Source organism: Bubalus kerabau, chromosome 19 (genome assembly GCF_029407905.1).
Source record: "Bubalus kerabau isolate K-KA32 ecotype Philippines breed swamp buffalo chromosome 19, PCC_UOA_SB_1v2, whole genome shotgun sequence".
In the NCBI taxonomy this organism is placed as follows: Eukaryota; Metazoa; Chordata; class Mammalia; order Artiodactyla; family Bovidae; genus Bubalus; species Bubalus kerabau.
In genome coordinates, this window is record NC_073642.1 from 48,856,529 (window position 1) to 48,876,054 (window position 19,526).

The 19,526-nt window shown below is 42.3% G+C and overlaps 1 protein-coding gene across 1 annotated transcript; it reads left to right on the forward strand.

The window, feature by feature from the left end:
* Positions 1-498: 498 nt before the first annotated feature.
* On the forward strand, positions 499-1,856 carry SSTR1 (somatostatin receptor 1). Its single transcript, XM_055555723.1, has one exon. It carries the CDS (start codon positions 499-501, stop codon positions 1,669-1,671), a length of 1,173 nt encoding a protein of 390 aa, XP_055411698.1. The 3' UTR covers positions 1,672-1,856.
* Positions 1,857-19,526: the final 17,670 nt, after the last annotated feature.

The window sequence follows — 19,526 nt, forward strand, 5'->3', positions numbered from 1 at the left end:
CCTGAAGGATGGGTAAAGGGGAACCCCGGAAGGAGCTGCTCTAGTCGACTGGAGCTCAAAACTGGGAAGGAAAATTGGGCGAAGGGTGATAAGACACCTCTATCGCCTACCTTCCTCGCTTTCTCCGCCCCCCGCCCCCCTCCCTTTTCGTAGCTGCTGACGCGCTGGTGGTGTCTATTAATCATTCGCCAGCCCACAGCCGCGGCAGTTAATGGCTGTGCAGCTCCGGGCTCCAGTCTCCCGGCCTCCCCTCTCCACGCTCGCGTGTGCCCAGGCGCCCAGGAGCGGCGAGCGGCTGCGCACCGGCAGTTGCCGGGCGATGCGCTCCGCCGGCAGCGGTGGAGCTGCGCTTCCTGCAGTCGCTGAGCGCTTCCCCCAGGCGCCGGGTGACTGCGAGCTGCGGGCGGACCGCCGGGGTGCCGAGTGAGGGCGCCAGCGGCGGGGGTCGCCCGGAGAACGTCCTAGCCCCGGCAGCCCCACCGGCCCTCATCAGCTGAGATGTTCCCCAATGGCACCGCCTCCTCTCCCTCCTCTCCTAGCCCCAGCCCAGGCAGCTGTGGCGAAGGCGGCGGCAGCAGGGGCCCCGGGGCCGGCGCTGCAGACGGGATGGAAGAACCGGGGCGAAACGCGTCCCAGAACGGGACCTTGAGCGAGGGCCAGGGCAGCGCTATCCTCATCTCTTTCATCTACTCCGTGGTGTGCCTGGTGGGGCTCTGTGGGAACTCCATGGTCATCTATGTGATCCTGCGCTACGCCAAGATGAAGACGGCCACCAACATCTACATCCTCAACCTGGCCATCGCCGATGAGCTGCTCATGCTCAGCGTGCCCTTCCTGGTCACCTCCACATTGCTTCGCCACTGGCCCTTCGGCGCGCTACTCTGCCGCCTCGTGCTCAGCGTGGACGCAGTCAACATGTTCACCAGCATCTACTGTCTGACTGTGCTTAGCGTGGACCGCTACGTGGCCGTGGTGCACCCCATCAAGGCCGCACGCTACCGCCGGCCCACCGTGGCCAAGGTGGTGAATCTGGGCGTGTGGGTGCTGTCGCTGCTCGTCATTCTGCCCATCGTGGTCTTCTCGCGCACGGCGGCCAACAGCGACGGCACGGTGGCCTGCAACATGCTCATGCCCGAGCCCGCCCAGCGCTGGCTGGTGGGCTTCGTGTTGTACACTTTCCTCATGGGCTTCCTGCTGCCCGTCGGGGCCATCTGCTTGTGCTACGTGCTCATCATCGCCAAAATGCGCATGGTGGCTCTCAAGGCCGGCTGGCAGCAGCGCAAGCGCTCGGAGCGCAAGATCACCCTGATGGTGATGATGGTGGTGATGGTGTTTGTCATCTGCTGGATGCCTTTCTATGTGGTGCAGCTAGTCAACGTGTTCGCGGAGCAGGACGACGCCACGGTGAGCCAGCTGTCGGTCATCCTCGGTTACGCCAATAGCTGCGCCAACCCCATCCTCTACGGCTTCCTTTCAGACAACTTCAAGCGCTCTTTCCAGCGCATCCTTTGCCTCAGCTGGATGGACAACGCCGCCGAGGAGCCGGTCGACTACTACGCCACGGCCCTCAAGAGCCGCGCTTACAGCGTGGAGGACTTCCAGCCCGAAAACCTGGAGTCCGGCGGCGTCTTCCGTAATGGCACCTGCACGTCCAGGATCACGACCCTCTGAGCCCCGGGTCCGAGCCGGGGGGCCTTGAGCCCAGAGAAGGGGAGGATGAGGAGAAAGGGAGGCCAGATGCGAGAGGCGAAAGGACCCCAGGCGTCGGGGTGCGAGAATAAAAGTGGGGCCTTTGGGCCCACTGTGCGCTTCGGGTGGAAGACCCGGGAAAGGCGCGAGACAACGTGGACCCGGAGCTTTGTTTATAAGCTGGAAGACTAGCGGGCCCCTCTTCCGCTTCTTCCTCCCCTGCGCTTGTATTTTTGCATCCCTCTGTGCTCCCCCCGCCCAAGGCAATTTCGGTCTTTCTTTCCGCCAGGTCCTGCAGGTGCAGGTGGTGAACTTAGAAACGTCTCCAACTCGGCCCGACTCTCAGCCCCGCCAGCCGTTGTTTCTGTTTAAGCTGAGCCACGGTTACCGCCACAGGTTTCCCTCGGGAAAACCCAGCTCGCCCTCAGCCGCGCCCTGCGGCGCCCCTCGCTCGCCAGGTTTCTGCCTGATGCCCCTAGCGGAGCCTGGCGAACCCTCGCTCTCCCTCTCCGCAGCCCTCTTTTCAGGGAACTCGGACTGGAGAAGGATCTAGGCAGCGGGTCTTTCCTCTCACTCTCGAGTGAAGGAAGGTGCGCGCATCCCATCCCCAAACCTACCCCCGACTCCCCATCCACCCAGAGCGGAGCCAGGTGCTTAGTAAAATCGGTCCCGCGCTTCGAACCCCAGGCATTCTGCGATCCTATCCAGACCCCCTCTTTGGAGCAAAAAGGAGCTGAGAACAAGCGACTAGGGGTTTTAAAAAAGATTCCGGGGTTTGATGGGGGAGGAAGGCTTTAATGGAAGTCACCCTCCCTCCTGGTTCACAAAGGGCGCTTTTGGTTTCAAAGACCAAGCGCAGGGGGACTTCCGGGGCCAGGCGGGACAGGGTGCGCTTGCCTCGGGGGACGCCCGGGAGCGTGGGGGCAGCTCCACTCGGCCTTCTCCCTCACCCTAGCTCCTGGAGGTGCCCATCCAAGAGTCGCAACAGGCACCGGGCGGAGACCTCGGGTGATGCCTTCCCAGTCTCGGCCCATCCCGACCGTGTCACCGCCACCTACAGGCTAGAGGGTGCGGCCTGCCCGACCCCTGAGGGCTGCTGCCTTTCAAGCGGTGCCTAATAAGTTATTCTCTTGCTTAACATATTTATTTATTTATTTGTGGTGTTTGAAAAATGTGGTCTCTGCTTTCCTTTTCTCTACTTGCCCTAGCCCAGGGCCTTTTCTTCAGGATATTGGCGGTGGGGCCGGCCCGGAGGTGGCAGGGGACCCCCAAGGTCCCCTCAAAACCTCTCCTTTTTGCTAGGCCCTCTTCTCTGATTCTTTCCTCTAGCCTTTCTGTTTTGGCTTGTCGTCAGTGAAGTTTGCAGAGTTGTTCCTACTTTTCTTATGTAGTCTCTTGTTTTAAATAATGTGGTTTAGCCTCCTCCCACGCAGAGTGGAAAGGCTCAGCTTTCAACATCACCCTACATATGATTTGAATATATATATATGTATATATATATATATATATATATTCAAATCAAAATAGACTCACATACTAGATACATTTATCTTGCTCCCTTGTCATAAGTCCATGAAGCAGTTGCCAAACACAGTCACTAACAGTGACAGGTGTGAGACTGGCTAGAATACTTTTAGATATGAGGGTTCAAATATCCTCCCCTCAAACTTGGAACTCCACAGCCTGATTCAGACAGACTTTAGCAGGCACTGAGGATGTCCTTGCTTATGTACCTGCTGCTTCTAGGTTCACAGCATAGGTGATTCTAACATACAATCTAGGTAATACCGGCACTTCTTTTGAAGACATTGAAAGTAAATTAATTTGTGTTTGTGTTTTATCTGACCAACTTCATTGGAAGCCTGAGCAGGGCAAAGACCAATAATTTTACTTCTTTGTATTACCTGGGTTGCTTTCGATTGCTGGCTTCTACATAGTAGGCATTAAATACATGTTTGTGACTGTTTCAGTAAACCAGAGTGTATTACAACACTCAGGAGTTCTCAACATCTGGGGTTCTCAGGTTCCTTCATCAACATGATACACAATGGTTGAAAATCACTATGGAAAGACGTTTTGTGTATATTTGCTTCAAGAACATTGTGCTTTCCTGAAAGCAGTAACCAGGAGTTACAATGTCCTTTAAAGTTTTATTTAATGAACAAATATGCTTTTGGTCATAAATTTGAAAGTTTAGATCTGTTATTTAAAAATCATGCATATTATTACTCCTTTGGAAAATAGATTTTTAATAGTTAAGGACAGTGAAATTTACAAATAAACGTCTTGATCATTATCCTCTTCAGAGGACACAAATCTAGTGCTCTTAACCTGTTTCCATTGTAATATTAACTAAATAAACAAATGTATTATGTTGTTGCAAGTTGTCTGACTTTGCAATTTGAATCTTCCTGTTTCAACAGATTACTTCAAGACACACACATATTGGCTTAGTTGCTCTATGTTTCATTTAGATATTAGAACGTAAGATTTCTGATTACCTTTGGAATTTTTACCAAGATTGTGGTTATAACTTTACCTATTTTTTGAAGTCTGTTAGTTCTGAGAAAGAAAAAAACTGAGTCAGTATGAATAGGAAAAAGTGTACTTCTTCCCCTATGGTTGCACTCTCTGTGGTTTGCTGTGGTTACCAGACGAACTAGATGATATTACAATCTCTCACAGATTAAACTGACTGCCCTCATTTATGACCTCAGACTTTGCTGTGGGAGTAAGTAATTGCTAATTTACATCCCAGGGAAAGGTAGTGGAAAGGGAAAAAAAGTGATGTCCTTAAGATGTTGCAAAGGGCAATGGATAAAGGAAATACAAAAAATCAGATCTCAACTTAAAAGAAGAAAGATGTTTTTAAATATTTTTAATTGTGGAAAAGGCACACAATAGAAAACATACTTTCTTAACCATATTTAACCGGACCATTCTGATGAGATCATGTTGTAATGCAACTCTCACCATCATCCATCTCACCTTCCTAAATGGCAATCCTGTCCCCATTAAACACTAACTCCTCAGCCCCCCTTCCCACCCACCCCCATCCTCTGGCCCATTGCATCTACTGATGGACTTCCCGACTCTATGAATTTGACTATTCTAGGTACCTTGTGTAAGTGGAATCAAACAGTATTTGTGTCACCTAATGTATACTGGAGTGCATTTTTAAGGTGACCTAATACATGTCTTACAAACAGATTGTACCACTCCTTCCCTGCCCCCACCCATGCTATACAGTAGGCTCTCACCAGCCATCTACTTCATAGCAATCCCACTCCTGGGCATATACCTGGAGAAAACCATAATTCGAAAAGATACATGCACCCCAATGTCCATTGCAGGACTATTTACAATGCCCAGGACATGGAAACAACCTAAATGTCCATGAGCAGCGGAATGGATAAAGAAGATGTGGTACATATACACAATGGAATATTACTTAGCCATAAAAAGGAATGAAATTGTGCCATATGCAGAGACGTGGATGGACCTAGAGATTGTCATACAGAGTGAAGTAAGTAAAAAAGAGAAAACTAGCATATAGTAATGCATCTATGTGGAGTCTAGAAAAATGGTACAGAAAGACATATTTTGTGCTTTTTTCAGTGATGGCCGTTTCCATCCCTGGAAGAATTTAAGAAGGTACTAAAGGAGTTTTTTTTTTTTTTTTTAAACATTTTATTTTCACAGCAAAATAAGGGAAAAGGAGTATTTTCCAAGCAGTGATTCCAGAACCAGGGTCGGGGGATTGTGGGCTTCAAATACCTTCAACTGCCTTGTAACTCTAGGCTTTATAGTTCTACACATAATCTCAGTATGATTTAAAATAGCTGAACTGTTGCTTTTTCATTATTTTTAAAAGCTATAGCAAGGTGGCAAATTGAACTCATAACTCCGATGTGCAGAGAAAACATTCTGTTCTTTTTGTTTTAATTCATCTGACCATCCAAGCCCCTTCCAGCTGGTTAGCTGGGAGGAAAAATTAAATAACTGTTCAAACATCCAGCTGAGCTGATAATTTAGCCATTTTCAGATAATTTCAAAATTTTATTTAAACATGTTTCAATAGTCTCTTCGCTGGGTTCCCTTTCCTTTTTTGTTATCTTAAAAGTGGCTTTAGAGTGAACTGGGAGAGGCTTCATGTCCTAATGGAGGAGGGAATGAGGTGGGGTCCTTGGGAAAGGGGTCCTGTCTGCCCTTTGATCTCTGGGAAGAGGGCATTTGTCCACTGGGATGATCCTGGTTGCAGTTTGTTTCAATCTGCAGCTTCCAGAGCCTGTGATCTGACTTCTCACCTTGGCGAGGGTCATGCCTCAACTCCTTTGGGCTACAGCCCTCTCAGGGTCTTAGGGGTCCTCATATAGCCTCCCAGTCTGGGGTCTCTGCCAAGACTCTGCCTCTGCCAAGCAGTGACCTGGCCTTGCCACAGCAGGCAGCCTCTTGATGAGCCTCTTGGCTCAGTGACCAGAGGGAATCCAGTGGCTCTAGACTGGTGACCCTCAGGATCTCCTTGGGCTGGTAAATTTTTCTGTGGCTCTGTCTCAGGTCTTTTGCATTTCTCCTGACAAAGGTCAACCTCACTCATTAAAAACATTCCATACACCCTGCCTCCCTGTTACATTAGACAAAGAGCATAGGACTTGAGTCCTTTAGATTGATTAGCCTTTGATGTGTTGCTAAGACTAAAGGACTCAAGTCCTATGCTTTTCCTCTAGTGTAATAGGGATGCAGTTAGTTTTAGCCTATGATGGCTTCCCAGGTGGTTGCAGTGGTAAAGAATCTGCCTGCCAATGCAGGAGATGTGGGTTTCATCCCTGGGTTGGGCAAATCCCCTGGAGTAGGAAATGGCAACCCACTTTAGTATTTTTGCCTGGAAAATTCCATGGACAGGGGAGCCTGGCAGCTGCAGTTCATGGGGTCGCAAAGAGTCAGACGTGACTGAGCGACTGAGCATGCACACATTGCTATATTGAGGCAGGAGAAAAAGAATTTGGCAAATCTCTGTGCAACCCCCACCCCTACAGCCTCCTCTTACTTCTAAGCCTTTTCACATGGCCTAGAAGTTGGTGATGAGCCTCACCTCAGGGTGAGACACGGCAATGAAACATGATTTATGGAGGAACATAAAATGTATCAGTTTAATGTCCCTGCTGTCTCTTACTGGGGACCTCAGTGTTCTCAGGGTGGAATGTCTGAGGTCATCTTCTCCCACAATACCCCAAGATAGGATCACATTTGAAAATCTTTGATGCCTCATCCAATTTAATGGTGACGATCAAAAAATGCTGAATGTATAGTTTGGGCTTGAGAAATAAAAAAGCAAGGAATTTTCCTGGAGAACAATATAGAAAATACATTTTAAAAAATTGTGATATATTCCCAGTTTATTTTAAACAACTAATAGAGATGACATACTCATATCAGTGTTTGAAAAAACGCTTCATTAGAAGGGTTATGTGTTGCAAATCTTATCTTGCTCATCCCTTCTTTATTCCAGCGTGCCACATCAGACAGGTTAGGTCTTTAATTGTTATGACTGATAGGCAATCACATAATTGTTACAGTGGTGTGTGCTTTAAAAACAAGGTACCACAAAGCTGCTCTCTTGTTGCACCATACACCTCTGAGCTCATAAGAACCTCTTCCACATACTCAGATGAGTATCTTGCTTTTCACTGAACACATTTCATTTGTTGGTGTTAAAAGAAGGCAGAGAGGTTCAGGATTGCTACATGGCTTCCAAGAGCGAGGCAAGTACTGAGATAATGTTGTAAGTGATTATTTACTGCTTTGCTGACTATCTAGAGATGGGGTAAGTGTACTTCTGGAAGCAAAATCCAGCTACTGATTTTACCCATAAGAAAAAGGATAATGTTTCTGCAATGACGATATAGTTGAGAAAGCCTGTGAACAGAAGCAACCAGTTCAAACAAAAATATCAAAACACCTGCTTGTCAAACTGTTGGGTGGAGAAAAACATCATTGCAAAAGGAGTTACAGCTTTTAAAAGCCCTTTGGTAAAACATTCACTTTGATGATGAACTTAACTATTGTCAAAACATATATCAAATGCAATCTTCTTGGCCTAAAGCTGGAAATATTATACTTATTTAAGGCTGAGATTACAGGCATGCTTCTAAAATTCTTTGGAATAATAATGAGCTTAAAACTCTAAAAATAAATACCTCTTTAAGCCAGACTGATTCAAGTCTTCTGTTTTGATTGGACAAAAAATAGAAAAGAAAAGGAGAAATAGGGAATGCCATCAGCTACCACATTATCTCTGCAGTAGAATTGGACTCTATGCCCCTCCTCAGCACCTACATGCCCAGACCAGACACATATGATGACCTCCAGTGCTCCCAGCCTTAAAAATTTAAGAAAGACTTACCATGTATCAGAGTCCACTTGGAAGAAGACATACGATGGAGACGCTGTAGAATAGCATGTACAGAAAAAGTTCTGACTTTCACAATAATATCTGTATCACAAGACAACTAATACTTCATTTAAAGAGGGAGAGAAAAAAATTCTAAGACATCATAGGCAAACAGGAAAATATTTTACAATAACACATGTGACTGGCAAGACTCTTCTAGGAAAGGTTGTCCAAATATTGATGAACAGTAACTCTCAATAGTGTTCTGTCTCTATAACCCTTGAACAATTCATTAATCTAGCTAATATTATTAGCAGTGGCAAAATGTCTATTCAAAGTCAATAATTAAGTTAAACATCCTCCTTCATGTCCAGTGAACCACTGTGGCTAGCAAATCAAGCAGATGTCTACACGTCTTTTGCAATAGACTCTCAGGTCTCCTTCTATATAAACTCTGTGTGGAATCTGAACTTAAACACACACAGCCTAATTAATGAAGCCAAAAGAAATTTCTTAGGGAATAATTGGTGAAACAGAGCTTCAAACCTCTGCCCACCACCTCCTTTTCATTTTTAAGTTCCCATTTCTTAATGCTTCTCCCTTCAGCCTAGTACTCTTTTTTCTGACTTTCCTCACCTCTCCCAATAGAGCTTTTCTCAGAAAAGGATTTCTTTTGATTTGTAGTTTACCTCACTGACAAGGCTTCGGGTGTTCTTTTCCAGAAGCAAGGGTTTTTAATAAGGACGTAGTATCAGAAGGTCAGGCAGCCAGCTGTATCCTTGAAATTACATCTGTTTCCAAAGCAAACATTTCTTAACAAGTGGCCCACAGCCCTGCATCAGAATCACCCAAGAACTTATGAAAATGCATATTCTCTAAGCTCTATGTTAGAGACCTTGATTCATTAGGTCTGGGATGAACCTTGGTATTTCTAAAGTACTTAAAAGTGTGGGAACTACCAGTTTAACTGCTAAGAGCATGGAGTTTGCCATCAGCAGCTGTAGCTCTGCTTTCTTCATTGGGTGATGATGGGCAAGGTAATCTCCATACTCAGATTGTGCTCATCTGTAAGATCAGGACGATAATACCTCCTTTACCTGATATCATGAGACAACCCATGTTGACTGCCAACCCGGAATGAAAACCTAACTAGCTCACATGACTGAAAATTCTTAATGAAGAACTCATGGTGTACTTGATCCATAACTCGGTGCAATATATTTTTTTTCAGTTTCCTTTTCTCATCTCTGACTTTCACAATCTTGGCTCTATTCTCAGATTGGCTATTCCTGTGTAATTACAGACAGCTGCAGAAAACTGAAATGATATTTTTCCAGGTTCAAATTTCAGGGGAAAGAGTAAAAATGATTCTCCCTGATTAGACTCAGATCATTTATCTGTTGAGAGGCATGCCTCCATGTGTCCCTCACCCTCCGTGTTCCTTGCTGGGTATGCAAGAATACGAGGTGCTGACCAATTTTTACCTAGATTATTTCTCAGAGTTTTGTTTTTAGCAAGCAATCTTGAGTAAAGGCAAAGAGAAGGCTCGATTACTGCTTACTACAATTCGATGGTTTCCCCAAGATCAGTGTTCCTCATCTGTGACCCAGGCCCATCACTTCACAGCATCCATTTGGGCTCACACTGCCTCACCCCCGTGATAATCAAGGACAGATGAACTATTGCTAATCATGTTGCTCACCGGCTGTACCCTGAGTTATAATGTTCTCTGTCTCTGACCCAGAAATCTTGTGTCTTCTGCTGGCCTCTATGAAATAGCAACAGAACAACTTACTAACTTGTAAGTAGAATAAAATAAAATTCCAGATCCTGATAGTATCTACCACTGCACCCATTAGCTGGGCCTGGGGATTATGGTTGGCTGGGCCTGGGTGATACACTCTACTTTTGGAGCTGGGAGTGTCCCTCACAGAAGAGGGAGGGACAACGGGACAGATCTCAAGAAGAAAAGTTGTATACAATTACCTCAAGTAGATGACGAAAGATACGTTATGTGGCAAAAATAAAATTAAATAAAAATCAACAGCTGTCTAGCACAGATTTAGGAGCCAGATATGTGTGTGTGCATGTATCAGATAGCATATTAAAAAGCAGAGATAGCACTTTGCTGACAAGCATCTGTATAGTCAAAGCTATGGTTTTTCCACCTCTGCTTCCCAGGTGGCAATAGTGGTAAAGAACCCACCTGCCAACGCAGGAGACTGAAGAGATTCGGGTTCAATCCCTGGGTGGGGAAGATCCCCTGGAGGAGAGCATGGCAATCTACTCCAGTATTATTACCTGGAAAATCCTATGAAGAGAGGAGCCTGGTGGGCTGCAGTCCATGGGGTGGGCAAGAGTCGGACCCGACTGAAGCTGACTTGGCACACACGCATGGTTTTTCCAGTAGTCATGTACAGACTTGGTGAGAGTTGGACCATAAAGATGGCAGGATGCCAAAGAATTGATGCTTTTGAACTGTGGTGCTGGAGAAGACTCTTGAGAGTCCCTTGGATTGCAAGGAGATCCAACCAGTCCATCCTAAAGGAAATTAGTCCTGAATATTTATTGGAAGGACTGGTGCTGAATCTAAAGCTCCAATAGTTTGGCCACCTGATGCAAAGAGTTGACTCATTGAAGGCAGGAGGAGAAGGGGATGACAGAGGATGAGATGGTTGGATGGCATCACTAACTCAATGGACACGAGTTTGAGCAAACTGTGGGAGATAGTGAAGGACAGGTAAGCCTGGTGTGCTGCAGTCTCCAGGATTGCAAAGAGTTGGACACAACTGAGCAACTGAACAACAACATATATATATATATATATATATGGATATCAAATTCTATTATTATTATGTCTGAATGAGAAAGTAGAAAATAAGTGATTCAGGTTTTAAAATTCTTCTGTTTGACTAGTCATATATTTAAGTATTAAATACTTTAAATATACAAAACTTTACTTCATTTCTTTAAATATAAGCACATATGAAAGCTGAGCAAAATTCATTTTTATTTATGTAATGAAATGATAAGGAATACTCATCATATTATTTATTTGGGAAATTCAATATATTTCACAAGTTATACTCATGGATTCCATATGACCTCAAGAAAATTTATCACCTGTGCATCAGATCCTACATCTTGAGAATGAGAATAACTAGATAGCAATCCAGATTAGTAACAATTTATTGCCTTCCCATAAGATTAATAACATTATTTAAATATATTTTAAGATCAACTTATAAAGGCATTTTACTGTAATGCAGAGCATACAGTTAAGCATATTGAAGATTGTATTGAGATCAGGAACACATATGAATAACGGAGTGATATACAAAGGTCTGGAGGCTGGCTCAAGCTATATTCTATCATCAGCAATTGGGAAAAAGTTTGCTTTAAATACAGTTTTAGGTAATAGAAATAAGATTGCCCACCACAGCCAGAAATGGGTACCATGATTAGTAAATAATATCCAGATATTTGGATTTCCTTCTGTCTTACTGCAGCTTACAAATATATGTGTGCTACATATTTGGGGCCTGAAATACCATCATGACGATAACCAATGCCCATGAATTAAACTGACAGTTTCAGTTCCCCTCAGATTTTATAGCAGTTACATAAAACTGTCAGTGTCCAGAATTTAAAATATAGCAGCAGAGCAGGCAGGAAAGAAAAGAGAAGTAGCATTTTTTTCAGTACCTACTTTGTAAGTGACACATTTTGCCAGATGCTTTGCATGCTATCTCATTTGGTCTTACCAAGATTCCTATTAACTGGAAATCTCTATTTCTCTTACAAAACAAATATATATAGAGAGAGAGAAACACACCAAAAATATCCTTTTAAATGGCACAAAGATTCAATTCCACAAACTACATGGAAATGGGAAAAGTCTGACTATTGCCTCCAGTTTTACAGATCATAGTGTCCAAAATCAAACGTCAAAATGTACCACTCTACTCACAGTCTGTACCTAAGGAGAAAAAGAAATGAAATAAATTATTGGTAAATATTAAAGAACTGAATTCTCCTCACAGAGACCATCAGATTGCCTATGAGAAACACCAGTTTCACCTCTAAGTTAAATGTGGCCATGTCAAGAACTGCTCCAAGAGAGAGCTGTGATGAAGTAGGTGGAATTAAAAATCAGAATGCCTATGTTAGAATCCTTGCTTTGAATATTAGTGGTTATGGAACTATGGGCAGGTTATCCACTCATGCCTCATATATCTTAATTTAAAAAATAGGAATAAAAACAATTTCTGTCCTCTAATGTTAGCAAAGTGACAGTCTTTTCAGCATTTTAATACACTTTAATAATCCTCATTTATATAAATATCAGAGATAATGATAGTTCAAGAACAATGAAAACAAGAAACAGTTTTCTTTTCACTTATGAAGATACACTAAACATATTCCTATTATTAGGAATTATATAATGAAGTAACATTAAAGCAATTATAAGATGCATGTTAAGTTGCTTCAGTGGTGTATGACTCTTTGCAAACCCACAGACTGTAGCCTGCCAGGCTTCTCTGTCCATGGGATTCTCCAGTCAAGAATACTGGAGTGGTTTGCCATTTTCTCCTCCAGGGGATCTTCCCCACCCAGGGATTGAACCCAGATCTTTTATGTCTCCTGTGTTGGCAGGTGAGGCCCTTTACCATTAGCACCACCTGTTAATAGCCCAAATAGCTTTTAGGACATTAGTTAACAGTTGTAATTTTTTCCCTGTCTATTTAAACTGGTAAGCTGCTCCATTGTAACAAAAGTGTAAAATAATTGAAAAGCATTAAACTAAATCTTTTAATCTGGTACTCTTCCAATTTAGAGGTCATGTCATTTATCAGGATACCAATTAAATAAAATACCCTGTATTAGTCAAATGAATAGAGTCTAGTTAAGGAAACATGAGAGACTCAGGAAAAAATTCTTCCCAAATATTAAAAAGTGATTTATAAAAAAGAAAACAACTTATTTTCTTATAAATTCTTCTTGTAAATTATCTCATTGAATCCATGAGCAGAAGGAGTAGCATGCAAAACAAAAGAGGCAAATATGCAAAGCACAATTTCAAACAGCTGTGGACACTTTTAAGCTGTGGTCTGCCAAGTTTTTTTTTTTTTTTTAAATGAGTGCTCTCTCACCTGCAGCTGCATCTCTCATCTCATTTGCAAACCAAGGCTGGATCTATAAAGAATTAAATTGATGACTGCACCCATTCCAATCCTACTCCTATGGCAATACCTTCTCCAAAATGAGAATCTCTAGAATCATCACAACCAATATCCAGTTACATCCCATTTCAAAAGGAAATAAAACTGACTCCACTTGAATGTATATTCAAGCTTTCCTATCATTTGTTTTCTAGCAAAAAGCACTGGGAAAACCAAGGAGATGAATTTGGTAAGCCAAGTGACGAATTCTTACAAAGATGGTGAGTAGCACGAGGAGAGATAAAGTCAGCCAGGATTTGCTTGGGCAAGACCTAAATCTTGACCTCTCTTCCTAAAGCTCTGATGGCGGGAACCTGATTTCTCAGTTGTATTCCATTAGTCAGTCTGCAGAGAAGGCAATGGCAACCCACTCCAGTACTCTTGCCTGGAAATTCCCATGGACGGAGGAGCCTGGTAGGCTGCAGCCCATGGGGTCGCACAGAGTCGGACACAACTGAAGCGACTTAGCAGCAGCAGTCAGCCTACAGGTTCCCTCTGGGCCATTCATCTTGGATTCCTCAGAGCCTAGCCTGCCATCTGAACGGTCACAGGACCCAGCATTAGGAGCTGGAGTTGTGAAGCTCATCCATTTAATAGCTCGGGTAAATGACTTCATATCTTCACCTTAGCTGTAGTTTCCTCATCTGTACAACAGGGGAAATATTAATAAAAGAACATACATCATAGGGTTTTTATAGAGATTAAATAAATGAATATTTGTAGAGTACTCAGAATAAGACTTGGCACATAGTGAGTTTTCTAAGCGTTCAGCAAAATACCATTACATTAAATTGATGGATATATTAAGACAATGTAAAGTCTTAAAGTCACTGATTTTGGTAATCAGGGCCATTACTTAAATCTTAAGGGTTTCTTTTAGTCTTCTGGACTCTCACTGACCAACCATCCCCCCCCCCTTTTTTTTTCCTTTTTAAATCATTTTTTTAATACAAGGTTTTTTTTTTGTTTTTTTTTTGTTTTTAAGCTGCATCAGGCCTTAGTTGCGGCACATGGAATCTTTGTTGTGTCACGCGGGACCTTTCACTGTGGTACTTGGGGTTAGTTGCCCCACAGCATGTGGGACCTTAGTTCCCTGACCAGGGATTGAATCCACATCCCCTGCATTGCAAGGCAGATTCTTAACCACTAGACCACCAACGAAGTCCCTCAACCATCTTTTCTAAAGTGCAAGTGATGACTGGCTTATTATGAATTCCCTGATCCTAAGCATGCTGGCTTCCTAATGGGAGATAATAACAATGGTTCCTGAACCTGGCTGCATAGCGAGCACACTTAATACTTTGAAAACCATACATTCCTAATGCCCAGTTTAGGAAACTTGAAAATAAAGCCCAAGCATCATTTGGAAACAAGGTTTCTGATACAGGTGGTTTCACTAACTGGTATTGAATCTCAACTACAGATTTAAAAGACTTCATAAAGGAAAGTGTTGTATTTCCAGTGAAGAAATTTAAGGTGCAGTGATCAGCCTCTCAGAGAAGGCAATGGCACCCCACTCCAGTACTCTAGCCAGGAAGGTCCCATAGACGGAGGAGCTTGGTAGGCTGCAGTCCACGGGATTGCTAGGAGTCAGACACGACTGAGAGACTTCACTTTCACTTTCCTGCATTGGAGAAGGAAATGGCAACCCACTCCAGTATTCTTGCCTGGAGAATCCCAGGGAAGGGAGAGCCGGGTGGGCTGCCGTCTATGGGGTCGCACAGAGTCGGACACGACTGAAGCGACTTAGCAGCAGCAGCAGCAGCAGATCAGCCTCTAAGTGGTGGAGGTATATTTTGTAATATGGGACCTTCTCTAGTCCTTCAAATTGTACCACACCATCACCAGAATTGCCTGGCACTCCAGTGGCTCTTTAGAAGCCTTCTGTAACTCTCCTAAGTACAAGAGCATTGTTGCCAACCCCTCTTACTGGTATCCTTTTCAAATGTGATGGGAAATATTCATCCTGACATTCTTCCTGCAAGACACTTCTCTTCATGGGAACCCAGTTTTGTAAATGTGTAAATTTCTGTAGCTCCCTTGGGTCTTGGTTTGTGCCTCAGCAGTTATTTAAATCAGGAAAAAAGAAGAAGAATACATAACATTCTTAATCATAACCTTTTCTACTGCATCTTCCTCTAGTTCTCTCACGTGATTAGCATATACAATACAAAATCCCTGAGCAAATGCAGACTATGTGTCTTCAATACTTTAGCTCATTAACCATTATTAACATGGAGACGGTGCTGGGGCTTGAGGAAGCTGTGCTTGTGACTGGTAGGAATCCTGTGGTGGTGAAGACAATGACTATTACTCCATTATCCTTATTATGACTTCCTGGCTATAGTAGAAGCTGCTTCAAAGAAGTGGTTTATTAGTGTTCAGATAAAAATCATAGGGTCTCACTGGATATTTAAAGCCACGATAGAAAAAATGAAATGAAGGACTAATGACTTAGAAAAAAATCAAATGACAGATAAGACTATAAAGGGAGAGTGTAGAGGTCTACATTTAATATATCAAAACAATATTTAGCTGAGGTATAAAAGTATAACTCAACACTGAATAAAAATTCAAATAAATGTAGTATTTCATTTGTTTCCCATAAGCTGCATAACACTAGAAAAATAAACATTGACCAAATAGTGTGAAATAGAAGTCAATTTGCAAATAACTCTCTAGAAATAGGAAATCTTTTTTTTTTTTTGGTCAAAAATATTACAGAAAGAAAACAAGCACTTAAGAATCTGATTTAATTTATTTCTCAATTCTTTGGTAATATATAATGACTTTTTAGTACTGGAATATATTTTTTCAAAAGTCACACCTATTTACTCCTATTTATGATCATATGAGCACCGAAGAATTGATGCTTTTGAACTGTGGTGTTGGAGAAGACTCTTGAGAGTCCCTTGGACTGCAAGGAGATCCAACCAGTCCATTCTGAAGGAGATCAGCCCTGGGATTTCTTTGGAAGGAATGATGATAAAGCTGAAACTCCAGTACTTTGGCCACTTCATGTGAAGAGTTGACTCATTGGAAAAGACTCTGATGCTGGGAGGGATTGGGGGCAGGAGGAGAAGGGGACGCCAGAGGATGAGATGGCTGGATGGCATCACTGACTCGATGGACATGAGTCTGAGTGAACTCCGGGAGTTGGTGATGGACAGGGAGGCCTGGCATGCTGCGATTGATGGGGTCGCAAAGACACGACTGAGCGACTGAACTGAACTGAACTGATGATCATATTTTGTCACCATTTGAAGGCTACTTCTGAGTTAGAAAATACATATTTTAATATTATGTCCAGTAAGTTAAAAGCTCAAATATTATTCTTAGAAATCAAAGATTAGTGATAACATGACTTTGTAAATAGCCTGATTTTGCATCTTTGTTTTAATCGCTTGTTCTCAACCATGCTTCATTTCTTTCAGAAAAATGACAAATTTTGACAGCAAATTTGTAAATGTGTATCCTTAAATTAGTATCTTGTTTGAAAAGATTGTATTCAATTTATTTCCTCACTGGACTAATGCCCTACCTGTGGATTAACAACCCTATTGTAACAACCCTAGACAAGTGATATTGGTTAATAATACTTTTCATCGCTGAGGAGTTATGAGAAAAAAAAATCCTTAAAAGTATATATTTTTTTTACCTTGGTATTTGACTTTTTAATGAAACCAGTGCGAGTCATCATCTATATTGGCCCAAAAAGGCTTTTGTTCTTTAGCGGGGAATATTATTTGTCCTGTGTATAGTGCTCAGATGCAGCAGTTCTTTGGTGTGAAAATGAGTCAATGTTGAGAAATACACATTTATTTCACACATTAAGAGAGATATTTGGCATGACCCTGTGTTGTTATCTTTATTAAGCAAATTCTGTTTTCTATAAGGGCACATGAGTCTTTAGGTTATCATGAAAAATTGCTCTGAATTTCATGAATTGTGTAATTAATGATTGACAGATTATTTTAGTTGATTTAATTTTGGTTGAAGAAAAACTAAATTAAAAATTTACTCAAGTTTTCTAGATTCTCATTTCTAGAATTTATTTTCCATCTCAGTGTCCAGAGTTAGAGAAATGATTAATCAAAGTTATAAATTAAAGAAAGAATTCACATAATTTATGGAATATATATTATTAATATGCTTTGCATTAAACAATGCCACAAAAATAATCTAGAACTGCACTTATTTAAGTATATTTAAGTTTAAATCTTAACATTTAAGCTTTAATTTGGAGTAGACAAAATCATCCTTGTGGTGTATTTGTCTATGATTTAGTGAGAAATCTTAGGCTCCAAAATCACTGCAGATGGTGACTGTAGCCATAAAATTAAAAGATGTTTGCTCCTTTTAGAAGAAAAGCTATGACCAACATAGCATATTAAAAAGCAGAGACATCATTTGCTGACAAAAGTCCATATAGTCAAAGCTATGTTTTTTCCAGTAGTCAGGTATGGATGTGAGAGTTTGAGCACTGAAGAATTGATTCTTTTTAATTATGGTGCTGGAGAAGACTCTTGAGAGTCCCTTGGACAGCAAGGAGATCAAACCAGTTAGTCCTAAGGGAAATCAACACACAATATTCACTGGAAGGACTGATGCTGAAGCTAAAGCTCCAATTCTTTGACCACCTGATGTGAAGAGTTGACTCACTGGAAAAGATCTTGATGCTGGGAAAGACTGAAGGCAAAAGGAGAAGGGGACAACAGAGGATGAGATGGTTGGATGGCATCACTGACTCAATGGACATGAGTTTGAGCAAGCTCCAGGAGATGGTAAAGGACAGGGAAGCCTGGTGTGCTGCAGTCCATGGGGTTGCAGTAATTAACCTCCAATTAAAATAAATAAATTTATATTAAAAAAAGAGCTGGACATGACTTTGCGACTGAACAACAACAATAACACTGTCACTGCTAGCGAAGAGCTTTTCTTTTTTAAGAGTGGGTCTTGACCTATAAAGGATAAGTATTACAGTTCCTAAGTTAGTATTTAAAAACAAAGATTGAAGTAAATGCAGTGATTTCTAAAACTTTATTGAATTCTAGACCCTCTTTGAGTTTAAATGGAAAAGAAAACCAATCTTATTTTGAGGATGAGAGGAAAAATTTCCATTCACATGGCATCAAATGTTTTGACAATCATAGCAATGCAAAGAAGATGTAGTTGTTAATGAAAAAGTATTAGTTTTTACTGTGCAAGCCAATATTAATTTTCTCATTCACACAAGAAATATTTTTAGTTGCTTAGAACCGTGAACAGGATAGACAAATTCCCTACTTTTGTGAAATTTTTAGTGGGATGAGACAATAAACAAATACATTAAGAGCTATTACAATAGACAAGATAGAGTTTCTGGAAAACTAAAATCAAGTTGTCAGAAAATGTCCTTCTGCAGGGCTTCTATTTAAATAAGAATTAAATGACATGTGGAAGATTGAAGGAAAGGGAATTCCCAGCTGAGGACCTAATATGGGAATGCTGTATTCTGGGAAAACACTGGGACTGGACAGAAGAGGATGAGCAGGAGAGGAGAAGTGGCCAGTGAGAAAGGAAAGTCAAGAGAGGAAAATGTGTCTGTAAAGATTTGTCACCTGTGCCAAATGCTTATGAGAAATCTAGTAAGACAAGGATGCTCAAGGGACCATTAAATTGGATAGAATGTAGGTTGTTGTTGACCTGACACAGTACAGTTTCAAAGGAATGGGGATAAAGGCCAATTGGAGTGGGCTGAGGAAAGACAGGAATGTAGAGGAAATGGAGACAACTTCAGTCAACCCTTCTGGAAAGTTTTCTTCTGAAAAGGAGCTGAAAAATATAGCAGGAGCTGGAGGAAGGAATCAAGAGAACAGGTTTTTGCTAGTGGGAGTAATTAAGTCCAGAAGGATAAACTGATGAAAAGCAGGAATATTCCAGGAAGAGGGTCCTGGAATAGCAAAGCATGGGCTGGAGAGCTTGTGCCCAAGTGGTGACTTTGATGGAAGCTGGCACGCTCCTCTCTTACAAAGGAAGACACGAGAATACAGGTGCGCCAAGGGTGTGCTGCACCCTGGGGTGGAGACTGGCGGTTTGAGGAGACAGGAAAATCATGACACGGGCTCATCTCGAAGAGTGGGAAGTGAGCATCTATTAAACTATTAAAGTATTAAGGTAACCAAGCAGTACTGAAGACCCAGTAAGGATCCATGATCATGAATTTAAACTGGAATCGGTCGACA